The 13,002-nt window shown below is 33.5% G+C and overlaps 1 protein-coding gene across 2 annotated transcripts in view; it reads left to right on the forward strand.

Annotated features, from left to right (window-relative positions):
- The window catches only part of LOC120481212 (septin-2), a 42,469-nt gene extending 29,902 nt beyond the window's left edge, over positions 1–12,567 (forward strand). The window contains exons 8-12 of one of the 2 annotated variants that reach the window (XM_039674717.2): positions 6,009–6,110; positions 6,209–6,354; positions 7,414–7,497; positions 8,927–8,987; positions 11,060–12,567. In XM_039674717.2, coding sequence (XP_039530651.1) covers positions 6,009–6,110; positions 6,209–6,354; positions 7,414–7,497; positions 8,927–8,987; positions 11,060–11,128 — 462 coding nt within the window. In that variant the 3' untranslated portion in view covers positions 11,129–12,567. The remainder of the gene's footprint in view (positions 1–6,008; positions 6,111–6,208; positions 6,355–7,413; positions 7,498–8,926; positions 8,988–11,059) is intronic. The other variant, XM_039674725.2, reaches the window with a different exon arrangement.
- Positions 12,568–13,002: the final 435 nt, after the last annotated feature.

The following is a 13,002-nucleotide window of genomic DNA, read 5'->3' on the forward strand; positions in this document are numbered from 1 at the left end:
GTGGAAAATCCTTGTTTCTGTATAAAGTGAAAACTTTTATCATTGTACCAGTATGTGAAAGGTTCTGGATGTTTTCTTTAGGACATCATTTGTTTTATTTATTATAGATTCATATTTTTTTTAGCATGGGACAAAGACTAGCATGCTGACAGATATAGTTGCTAAGATTAACTTAAAAAAGGTAGTATCTGTAAATTCAACCTTTTTGGTCATTTAAAACTGAAATCATTGTTTTTTCATTTTAATATTGCTTAATGTACTGTACTGTACAGCAGTGTTATTTTAAAATTATATTATAGTTTTTATTTAATGTTGAATTAGCTTTTATTTATTATTTACATTTTAGTAAAACATGTTGCTTTGTAACATTTCTAATTTTTGTTTTGAATCTAATATTTAAATAGGTTTTTGCAACTTTACTTCAGTTAACAAGAATGTTTTTAATGTAATTAAGTTGTTTAAGTACTGTAGACAATTCTCACACACACACACACACACACACACACACACACACACACACACGATTCTATGCTTAGTGGCTTCAGCCAGTCAATCATTTAATGCACAGCTAGCCGTGGATCATCCCGCTTATACACTCTTAGAAAAAAAGGTACAAAAGCTGTCACTGGGGCTGTACCTTTTAAAAAGGTACACTTTTGTACCTAAAGGGTGCATATTAGTACCTTAATGGTACATATTAGCACCTGAAATGTACATATTAGCACCTAAAATGTATGTATTAGCACCTAAATGTACATAATAGCACCTAAAATGGACAAAAGTTTACCTTTTGAAAAGGTACAGCCACAGTGACAGCTTTGTACCTTTTTTCTGAGAGTGTACCAACTTAAAGCTGTTATTGATGTTTGCTCTGTAATATTTGACCAGAAAGGTCAAATTGATGGTTATTTTCATCAATTACTGCTCGTTAGATCTAGAAATCTGCTCGCTTTGAATCAGACACAGAGATAAAGTTGTGTGTTATATTGCGTAAGATTACATTTATTTGAATGAATGAATTCTTGTAGCATTTAATTATTGAGTTTAATTACTTCAAAATAGCGATCTATAACCCCCTCGTTGCTGAGAAATATAATGTTGTGATTCAGTAGCGAAGCTATCTTCTTACCGAAAGTCACGGGGCAGCGTTGATAACAAGTTTCTTTGCTCCTGAATGTTTCAGTGTGTGGGCAGCGCGACCTTGGCTCTCTGTGCCAAAGCTTTTAACAAATGAGCTATTTTGTTTTCAAGACTTATTCATTTGTTTTGAATGTGACTTATAGCTTATGTCTAAGTTAGATTGTCTGGTTTCGGAGGGACCGAAGATAATCACCCCAGTTTTCTCATTGTTAAGAATAGATGGGAGGAAATGATTTGCCATCCAGCGTTTTATATCCTCAATTAGAGGCTGCTGAGAGTCTCTAGATTTTAATGGAAGGTGCATCTGAGAATCATCGGCATAGAAATGAAAATAAATTTTACATTTCCTGATTACATTACTGGGTGGAAGCATGTACAGATTAAAGAGTAATGGCCCCAAAATGGACCCTTGAGGAACCCCACAAGAGAGAAAAACTGGCCAGTAGCCACTGAGAATGAGTCATATTTAAGATATGACTCAAACCAGAGTATTTCAATGCATGTCTGAAGGATATTGTCATTGTTCTGTGTCAAAAGCGGCGCTCAGATCCAGTAAAATCCAAATGTAACCAGAATTGCAAGTAACAAATCATTCATCACTTACAGAGGGAACAATAACAGTGTTTCCCATAGGATTTGAACCTGATGGTGTTGTGGAGCAATCATGTCTAATTAATTGAAATCATGTATTATGAACATTTAAAAAAATATATATATACTGTATATATATATATATATATATATATATATATGAAAAAAAATTCCACACTAATTCTGTGTTGTGTTTTTGCTGGTAATAAAATGAAGCCATAAAACACAAGTTTTATCATTTATCATAAACTTTCTATAATAACATGCTGCACAATGAGCATTACTGTTAAATTTAAAACATGGATTATTCCTTAAATTCAGTTTTGTTTAAAAAATTAAATTTATTTGGATTAGTGTTCGTGTATTATTACATTACGACATATCTAAATTCTACTGTACAACAGTAATATATTTCTGTCAAGTTAAACCGAACTTTTATTTTGACGGTTTGCCGCGAAGACATTTTGAGTTTCCAACGCAAGGAGAATTCGTATTTAAATAGTCTTTGTGGTTTAATATTCACACACGCTAGTCTACATCACGATTTGATTTCAAGTGTACTGAACCGCTTTCTATTTATTATTAGAAAATATACAGTAAATTACTTTTTATGACTGGATTTCGTCAGCATTTTAGGGGGGACGGGAGTCGTTTTTGCCTAAAACAATGGTAGGGGAAACAGAGTAAGTTTCATCTGCATCACTAATTTCCTCAGGTCAGAGAAAAACACCAGCTGAAAACTATTCAAAGTAGACTATTAGAGTGAGAAGGAATAAAAGAGGATCTTTTTTAATAAAAAAAAACTCAATCTCTCACATGTTTCAAGTTCTACCTTATTAGAGATATCAGGATTATTGAATCTGTGACGGTCTCTAGATTGAGTCTCCAATGAACTTCTGATGTGCAGCTATATTATTTAACGATCATAAGGTATGACAGCATCAACATAATGTATTAACTGCAGTGTAAAAACTGCTGACGGGGCAGATATCAAAACCGACAAACACACACTTGCTGCCTGGGTCGACTTTGGGACACAACTACTGATTTTAGCAGTTTATAAAATTGTCAATATGTCAATCTGCGTTTCAGTTTTTACATACGTCCATATCGTGACTTCCTGTTCCTGTGCATAAAAGTCACTATTGTGCCATTTTTCTTTGTTCATTGTGAAGCGAAGTCTTTATATTCCCATTTGGAGGTCAAGTCATCCAAAAAATGTCAATATCTCCATTAGAGCCCGACCGATAAAGGATTTTGAAGGCCGATACCCAAACAAATATTTTTGGGTTTTAAAATCCGATATTCCGATATATATCGGCCGATATTTATTTTTTTTATTAAATATTGTTGGATTTCACACACGTGTAAAAGAAAAGCTAACTTTTCTGCACAAGATACGTTTGATACTTTTTCTCTATGTCTAAATGTTCACTCCTCGCAAGTATAACTTACATTTTACAATGCAGGGACTGTAACTAGAGATATGCTAGTTATAAATACAGTAATCATTACTTTATTTAGGCAGAAAAGGTTCATTGTGGTTTCCAAGCTCATTAATGTTAACGTTAGCGGTCTTCCACTGATGACAGTGGCATTAGCTAGCTTTGTGGTTAGCTAGTCTATGATGAGCCATAATTTAGCAATAGATAACATCATACTGTAAATTGTAAAACATACATTTTCAATATAACAGGCCAAGGAGAGATGATTAAAGCGTGTTTCGTCCATTTTTATTTTATTTTTTAAATATTCATTTATCGGCCATTATAACTGCCGATACCGAAATTATGGAAAATGCCTAATATCGGCCGATAATATCGGTCTGGCTCTAATCTCCATCTGTCCACACCTCAGATTTGGCACGAATGGGCAAGATGGACCCTTGTAAATCTTGCACCCTTCTTCATATTGTTGCTCACCTCAGATTCTGTTTGATCAGAGGAAGCTTGTCTACAGTCACGTTCCCCACGGGCCCGACTGTGTTTTGTTTATTTGCACTCTGAACACGCAACAATGACACCCATGCAAACAATAACACACACACGGTCCTGTCTCGCTGCGGTTCCTCACTATGAAAACAGGACTAATCATAACAGGAGGGGTTTTCTGTAAAGACCAGCGGAGCAGGAGCTGCTCTCCCATTGAATCACCATCCCCGCTGAGATTACATGAAAGCACTCAGAATGTCAGGAAGAGGCTGCTGGTGGCGCTGTGGGCGTCGTTACGTAATGGCATTGTGAATGTGCTTCTTAGGAAAACAGCTTTGAAGTTAGAAAAACAAATCCCAATGTCTGATCCACCACAGGTGCTTCAGAAGTGCCATTTCATATATATATTAGGGCTGTGCAAAGATTAATTAAGATTAATCGCATCCAAAATAAAGGTTTGTTTACATAATATATTTTTGTGTGCTGTGTATAATTATTTTGTATATATAAATACACACACATGCATGTATATATTTAAGAAAATGTGTTCTTCATATATGAAATATTTATATATAATATATATAATTTATCATAGTTTTCACAGGTTTAGTTTGGTGTGTGGTGAAAGATTTTCAGGTTATGGGGTAATTGGGGCAATGGTTTCAGCTCTCGGCCCAAGATCTGTTTCGGTCTGATTGTATCTGTTCTCTGACTGGCTCTAAACTCCCTACGTGTGTTCCAGTTTCCAGTAGTTGGTTTATATTGAGTGATTCATACGATTCCTGTTTTCTGCATCAAAGAGTTTCCTCAGTCTCTCTGAGAGCAATCCAAATGACAACGTGCAGAAAGTTCAAGAAATAAACTAGGATTAGCATCCAATGATTTAGAAGCACAGTCAGAGCAATATATATATATATATATATGTGTGTGTGTGTGTGTGTGTATACATTTTTTTCTTTATTTTTTTGGTGAAGACTTTTTTTTTTTTTTGAAAATTTTATTTTGCTTTTTTCAAATACAATAACTGACATAAGACACAACATAAAGAAGACATCAGCAACAACTACAAAACGACAACAACAACAAAAGAAAGAAGGAGAGAAAAAAATAATAATAATAATAAAAAAAATATATATATATATATATATATAAAATAATAAACGAAAAAGGGAGATACAATGTTAGACAGTTAGGAAATTATCTTTATCAAATCAAGTCATGTGGTACTATATTTATATAATTCAAAAAGGGTTTCCAGATTTTATGAAATAAGTCTCCCCTGCTTCTCATTGAATATGTGATCTTCTCTAAGGGTACACAGCTGCATATCTCCGACAACCACAATCCAATTGGTACATCAGTATCTGCTTTCCATTTCAAAGCAATACATTTTTTAGCTATTATTAACAACATTTCAGTAAGCTTAATAATGGCATGTCTGTTTCGGAGGTTAGAGTTGGTAAAATTGCCTAATAAACACACCTCTGGATCCATTGGAAAGTCAATTCCATGAATACGTGATATCCAATCACATACTTGTACCCAAAACACCTTAACTTTAGGACACAACCAGGTGGAATGTAAAAATGTCCCTTCTTCTGTACCACATCTGAAGCAGAGGGGTGAAATACTGTTGTTAAATGTATGTAATCTAGATGGAGTGTAGTAGAGCTGGTGTAAAAAATTAAACTGAATTAATCTATACCTAGAATTCAAGGTTGAGGTGAACCCATCTTTACACAATTGACCCCACAGGTCCTGGTGAAGACTTTTTAATGCATTTTTTGTCCTTGCCAGAAAGCCACGTGTGTGTATAAATGTATATCATATTTTTTTTTTTATTAATAATTTATTTTAACTTAATAATTGTAAATGTAAATAATTATTTAAACCTAATTATTTTTACTTAATGATTTATTTACAAGTATAATTATGATAAATGTATATAAATTAGGAATGTATTATTATGTATTTATTGAATTAATATTTGAAAGTAACAATATATATATATATATATATATATATATATAGTTTTATATATATATATATATATAGTTATATATATATATATATATATATAGTTATATATAGTTATATATAAAATAACTACTTAATTTTAAATTTACAAGTGTACTTATAATTCAGCTGATTCAATTACACAGGGTCTGAACGTAAAGGTTTTTAGCTTATAAATAAACTTAAAATGTATTTTATATATATATATATAAAAAGTATAGACATATAGTTGTACTTCTTATACTTATACTTCAGCTAATTGAATTGCCCTTGGTCCACAGACCTCTGAACGTATAGGTTTATAGCTTTAAAAGTTTTTATTTCGTGCAGATTTTGGATGAGATCAGTGAGCAAGGAATCCGGATCTACCAGCTTCCCGACGCTGATTCGGACGAAGACGAAGAATTCAAGGAACAGACGCGTGTCCTAAAGGTCAGAGGTCAAAGTTTTCAAGTTCATTATCACCTCTGTAACACTGCCCGACCTCCCAAAGGCTTTGACTGAAGTTGAACGAGTGTGTTTGTGTGCAGGCCAGTATCCCGTTTGCTGTCATCGGCTCCAACCAGCTGATAGAGGTGAAGGGGAAGAAGATCCGTGGACGCTTGTACCCGTGGGGGGTGGTGGAGGTGGAAAACCCCGAGCACAATGATTTCCTCAAGCTGCGCACTATGCTGGTGTGAGTACACACACACACACACACACACACACGTCGAGGGGTCTTAACCTCCTAAATATGAGAGACGTAATAGTAAAAACTGAAAAGGTGAACATGTTTACATAACCATTTCCACCCTCTGAACCTTAGAGTCCAACAGAATGTTTTCTTTGCCGTACCTTTGAGACTCCTTGATGTAAATGAAACTTTTCACACATGGCTTACTTAACAATAGAGCGTTTGCAAAAACACTTTAAAATAAGATAAGGACAGGGTGATTCGTACAAAAAAATTCATTCCAAAAGTAAAAAAAAAAAAATTGCATGAAGAAAATTAAGCCAATTTTTTTACCATTTTCGACAGATTTCCACTCCAAATTCTCTTTACATGTAATGCATCTGTATGATTTATTTATTCTAAATGGTGATTCACTTTGTGATTAATGAGTAACACTTTATGATAAGGTTTTATTTCTTGACTTTCGTTAACTATATTATAAAACATTAACTAACGACGAACAATGAGAACATTTATTAATCTTGGTAAATCTTGGTAATTTCTACGTTTATAAGTTGTATTTGTCAACATTTGTTAATGCACTGTAAACTAAAATTTAACAAAAAAGAACATTTACAAAAATTAATGATTGCTTAAAAATATATATATATTGCTCATGTTAACAAATGAGGCATTAATCATTGTAAACTAATACTGAAAAAGAAATATATTTAAATCGGCATAGAAAATGAAAGGTAGAACAACGAACACCACAATGATGTACAAATAAGTTAGGTAATTAAATAAATTAGTCAAGGGTTATTTTGCACTACATTATTGTAAAATTGAGGTGAAATTTGATTCATAATTGTTACAAATATGTCTCCATGAAAAAAAAACTTGATTGGTGGTAAAATAGGGTCTAATTTTTTTATGCAAAAATATAATTTCTTTGATTTTGGAGGAAATATGTCCTGTGAGATCTTATAAGACAATTTGGGTGACTGTTGGCTTGATGTCTACATTTGTTCTGCAGCGCCCTCTGCTGACATAAATCTCTAATGTGTGTATGTGTGTGTGTAGAACTCACATGCAGGACCTGCAGGAGGTCACTCAAGATCTCCATTATGAGAACTTCCGTTCGGAGAGACTAAAGCGAGCTGGCAGGTAAGGCAAATCAACACCATCACAAAGTGCCAAGGGGTCATAAAGTGCCGTTATCCTTGTTAATCACTGTTATTTTACCTTTTTTTAAGTTCATAACAGCTCAATTGAAAGAGTAAGACATTTTACAGTTGAGACCTGATGATCAAACATTACTCAATCCATCGCACACTTGCTTATTTGATTGGTAAAATAGAAATAGTGCAAAACTTAAATATTTCTGAAGCGATTTTCCATCAAATTGGTTTTAATTTTGTCCAAATCCTAAAAAATAAGAGTATGACTGACCCTACTGATCCCCACTACGCGTGAACGGAGTTTGCACATTTCCATGGTTAATAGGGCTGTATATACTTAATTTAATGTCTCCAGATTTTATAGTATTAAATTATTATTTTTTTTCTCAATGCTAAGCACAACAAATACATAAGAACAAATTGCAAGCTGTCAGTGAAACGGGCTTAACTTAAAGGACAACTCCGGCACAAAATGAACCTTTGGTCTAATTACACATTGTTACCTAGTCAACCGTTATCTGAGATTTGTTTTCATGATTGCCGAATGTAAATAGTTTTATCTCTAAAAACAGTTTAGCCTATAACGCTAGTATATAGGGCATAGAGTAATGACAAATAAAAATCGCTTGTTATTACCACTAACAAGGCTCAAAATAGCCCCACACCAACACTGTAGCAATTCTCACATTAATAGTATAGAGAATAGGATCGTGACGTCAGCGGATCCCAGAAACGCAAGGCATTGTGGGATTTTAGGACACGGAGGTTGCGTGAGAAACATCAAATCATAGTCAAATCTGCAGTATATTTTTTGTAGACATGTACTTTTGAACTATTTACTAGTTCTTTATTTATGTTTATGTGTACGGTTAAGCACCAATATACCAATATACGTAAACTCCTCGTATGTGAAAACCTGGAAATAAACCGGATTCTGATTTATTACAGAAACTAATTATTACGAAAACAACAGCGTTTCGCCTGGAAATTACATTTAATAAAAAATCCAATAAAAAAAGACCGCTAACGTTAACATTAATGAGCTTGGAAACCACAATGAACTTTTTCTGCCTAAATAAAGTAATGATTACTGTATTTATAACTCGCATATCTCTAGTTACAGTCTCTGCATTGTAAAATGTAAGTTATACTTGCGAGGAGTGAACATTTAGACATAGAGAAAAAGTATCAAACGTATTTTGTGCAGAAAAGTTTGCTGTGAAATCAAAAATATTTAATAAAAAAAAAAATATCGGCCGATATATCGGATTTTTAAAACCCAAAAATATTTGTATCGGTATTGGCTTTCAAAATCCTTTATCGGTCGGGCTCTAATATTTATACTTTTGCTCAGTGTTTTGCAAGGGATTTGAGTGATGTTTGGTGTATATTTGTTCTGAAACCATGTGATCCAGCAGGGATGCTGAGGAAGATGTGATGGACAAAGACCAGATCCTCTTGGAGAAGGAGGCTGAGGTAAGTCACATATGCATATCATTTTCACAATCGGTTCAAACATACTGTAATAATCACTATATATTAAGATTTTGTAATGATTTTGAAAAAAAGTCTCTTCTGCTCACCGAGGCTGATGTAAAAACAGTAATATTGTGAAACCATACATATCGTGCGTGATTTGTTTGCGATACTCTGGCCTATGGGAATGTATATTCCGGTCAGGTGCGGATGCAATCAGTGCAGTTTATAAACATGCATGTCTGCACAGGAAATGAGATCCACTTCCTGCAGTACTGAACATAGAGTATGTACACTTACAATGTAAAGTGTGTGTGTGTTTGTGTATTAAAATAATCTTTCCAAAATCAGTGGTTCATTAAGTCGTAACAGGGGTGAAAGGCACTTCTGGATTCGCTTTGCGGTCCTATATCTGCTATAATGTAAGATTGCCAGATCGGGTCGCATTTATGTAGTTCTAATGAGGCATAAGAAAACTACAAATTTGACTTGTGTACCGTAGTCTTCGTTTCTGATGTCGCAATACATCATACAACATACTCTACCTTGTCTGTGGACATAATAAGCTTTATAATGAGAGTGAATGGCTGTTTGACATTGAAAGTCACGATAAAAGTGCTCGACACGGCTCTGCGGAGGTTAATATCTGAAGTGAAGTGATGTGTTTGTGTAAGAATAAAAATATTCATGTTTAAAACTTTAACTAAAATGACTAAAGAACATCTATAGTCACCACTGGTGTTTATTGTGTTTATGTGTACGTGTCAGTCTACATGAGGTGTAACAATGTTAGATGTTGTGCAGTAAACTGTGAAAATACTAGTGATGCACGATATATCGGCCACCATATCGGTATCGGCCGATATCGGTTTATTTTAAATGTTATCATTATCGGCCCAATAGAAGAACTTGTCTGATATATTAAAGCCGATAATAGTGTATTATCTCCTTCAGCTGAGACTCTTCATATGCATACTGTACTGTTCAACACAATGGCTTTGAATTGCTTGAAATATGATGGGAATCACTTTAAAAAAGTAAAATATTAGGGATGCACGATATATCAGCCACCTTATCGGTATCGACCGATATCGGTTTATTTTAAATGTTATCATTATCGGCCCAATAGAAGAATTTGTCTGATATATTAAAGCCGATAAATAGTGTATTATCTCCTTCAGCTGAGACTCTTCATATGCGTACTGTACTGTTCAACAGAATGGCTTTGAATTGCTTGAAATATGATTGGAATCACTTTAAAAAAGGAAAATATGGTTCAGTATGTCATATCGGTTACATAAAATTATTATAAGAACATGTTTGGGACGTGGCTTTTACTGATGAGGCTTTTGTTTTTGTTATCAGGCTCTCAAATTATACACAAATTTGGATTTATATTTATAAACTAATATATCGGTTATTGGCTTTCAAAAATAAAGAATTATCGGTTATCGGTATCGGCCAAAATGTTCATATCGGTGCATCCCTAGAAAATACACAAACACACACTTCTGATTGGAAATTTAGCTGGAAATAATTTTCTCTATTGCACCAGATTAAATGTTATATTTTAGTGACACAGACACACACTGTTTTACTGTTTTAATGTTTTTGAAAGAAGTCTCTTCTACTCACGGTGGTGTATTTATGTGGGGAAAAATACAGTAAAACCAGTAATATTGTGAAATTATATTATTACAATTTAAAATAACAGTTTTCTATTTGAAAATATTGTAAAATGTAATTTATCCCTGTGATATAAGAGATGTGCAAGGCTGCATTTATTTGATAAAAATACAGTGTAGTAATATTTCACAAAATTACTGTTTTTAATTGAAAAAAAAATCCATTTTCTATTTGAATATGTTAAATAAATTTTTCCCCCCCCCTGTGATTAAAGCTGAATTTTCAGCATCATTACTCCAGTCTTCAGTGTCACATGATCCTTCAGAAATCACTCTTAATATGATGATTTGCTCAGGAAACTTTTCTACTTATTAATTATTTTATTAATTATTAATTTGTTTATATATGTTTAATATACATATTATCAGCTTTTTCTTCTTTTGCAGCTGAGGCGCATGCAGCAGATGATCGCTCAGATGCAAGCTCAGATGAAGATGAAACCGGGGGATGACTAAGTGTGTGTGTGTGTGTGTGTCTGTTTGTATGTATGTTGTGGGAACAGGAAGTGCCATCTGACTTGAGGGTGCATTTATCCTACCCTTTTCTAAACACTATTTTCTCTTATCCCTCATGTTTATCAGATTGTCGGAACATAATGTTAATGATGCCTAATTAATGTAACCAATCACTATCGCAGCTCCGCCCATTTGAATAACCTCGACACTGAAACCAACGGTCATTTATGATGTGATTTAATCAGTCTTTGTCCAATCAGGTTAGATGCTGTTAATAATTTATATCATGGTTTTACTGACAGTGTTCAGCATCTGTATATTGATCAGGGTTTGTGGTCAGCTCAGCGTTTTTCTGTGCCAAAACACTCTTTTTAAGCTGCTTGGCTTGTCCCAGTCATGTTTTCCATGCGTTAGACTGGCATACGTTTACCAGATAACCTCGTCGATACTTTATAGAGTGCTTATGGATAGATAGGATCAAATAAGAGGGTGTTGTACCTGGTCAAGTTTACAGTTTTATCAAATGGACAGGTTCATAATCGTGATGCATTCACAGACATTGTGTTCAAAAAAGCGGTCACTACGTTCTTGATGGAGAAACTGACTGAGATGTATGTCAAATTTCATCACGAAAAGTATCATAATAACTGATATCATCGATTATTTTCCTTTTAAATGCATTTAAATCTCTATTTGTCAAGTCAAGCTGTGCACTGGTCAGGGTTTCCCTCTAGTGGACGCTACAGGAATACAAGCTGAAGTCCAATTGGAAGCACATAAAAGCTACAATTGCCAGATTGTATCATGAAAAAACTACAATTGGACAATCTCTTGACATCATGTTGCATTTGGTCAATAATGCAATATCTGATCAGTATCTTTTTAAAAGGAAAAATTGCACAAAGTTCACCTTTCGTGTTTAGAAAGTGGGAATTTAGTAATGGTACTAAAATGAGGATAAAGACATGTTTATTGTGGACAGCTGTATTTTGATTCACAGAAATGCCTTAAAACTCCACTTAAATGCACACATTTGTAGCCTTTCTCTACTTTTATACTTATATTCTCATGGTGTGGGGTTTTCTATCAGTTTTATTGCTTTTTTTACTTTATTTACTAAGTTTAAACAATAGCATCTACTGCAGTGGACTTTATATATTTTGTTTACCAGCTGGTACATTTTACTGTATGTTCGATGTTTTAAAACGCACCGTCAGACATGTGAGAGCATTGTAGTGAGTTATCTGCTAATTATTGATGTCTGCAGTAAACACACTGATTTTATTTTGTGGTTCAGCCCAGTTATTTTGACTTGGTTATCTCCTGTTTAGGCCTTTTTAAAGAAATAACAGTTGTGCGGTACGGTAACGCTTACTTCCCTGTTTTACATCTTCCTTTTTGTACTTGCTTTATTGAGAAATAAATAACTTTCTGAGTCATTTGTTTTGCAAGCATGAATGTTTGAGGTCTCAGAAATGGTTTGTGTATTTGTATGAATATCATTCATTTCTCTTCATACTCAAAAGTAAAAAAAAAAAAAAAAGTTTAATTGATGCTGCAAATTTCGTGCTTATCCTGATATTTATTTTAAAAAGAATGTTTGGCACATGCTTGTTTTTTTTTTTTTTAACTAAACAAACAGTTAAATTTAAAATGCTCAATTGATAAAGTGAATTATTAAATAAAAGACTTAAATATTATTTATTTAAGTACTTTTAACTAGATTTAATATAATTGATTTGATGAAAAGATTTTTATATTTTAATGATATTAATTAATTCTGAATATTTTATTGCACCAATTTGATTTAATCTTTTTAAATTCAAAGTAACAAGCACAATGTAAGAATCCAATAGCAAACAAAAGTAGGAAAA

Source organism: Pimephales promelas, chromosome 14, assembly GCF_988280905.1.
Source record: "Pimephales promelas chromosome 14, fPimPro1.hap1.1, whole genome shotgun sequence".
NCBI lineage: Eukaryota > Metazoa > Chordata > Actinopteri > Cypriniformes > Leuciscidae > Pimephales > Pimephales promelas.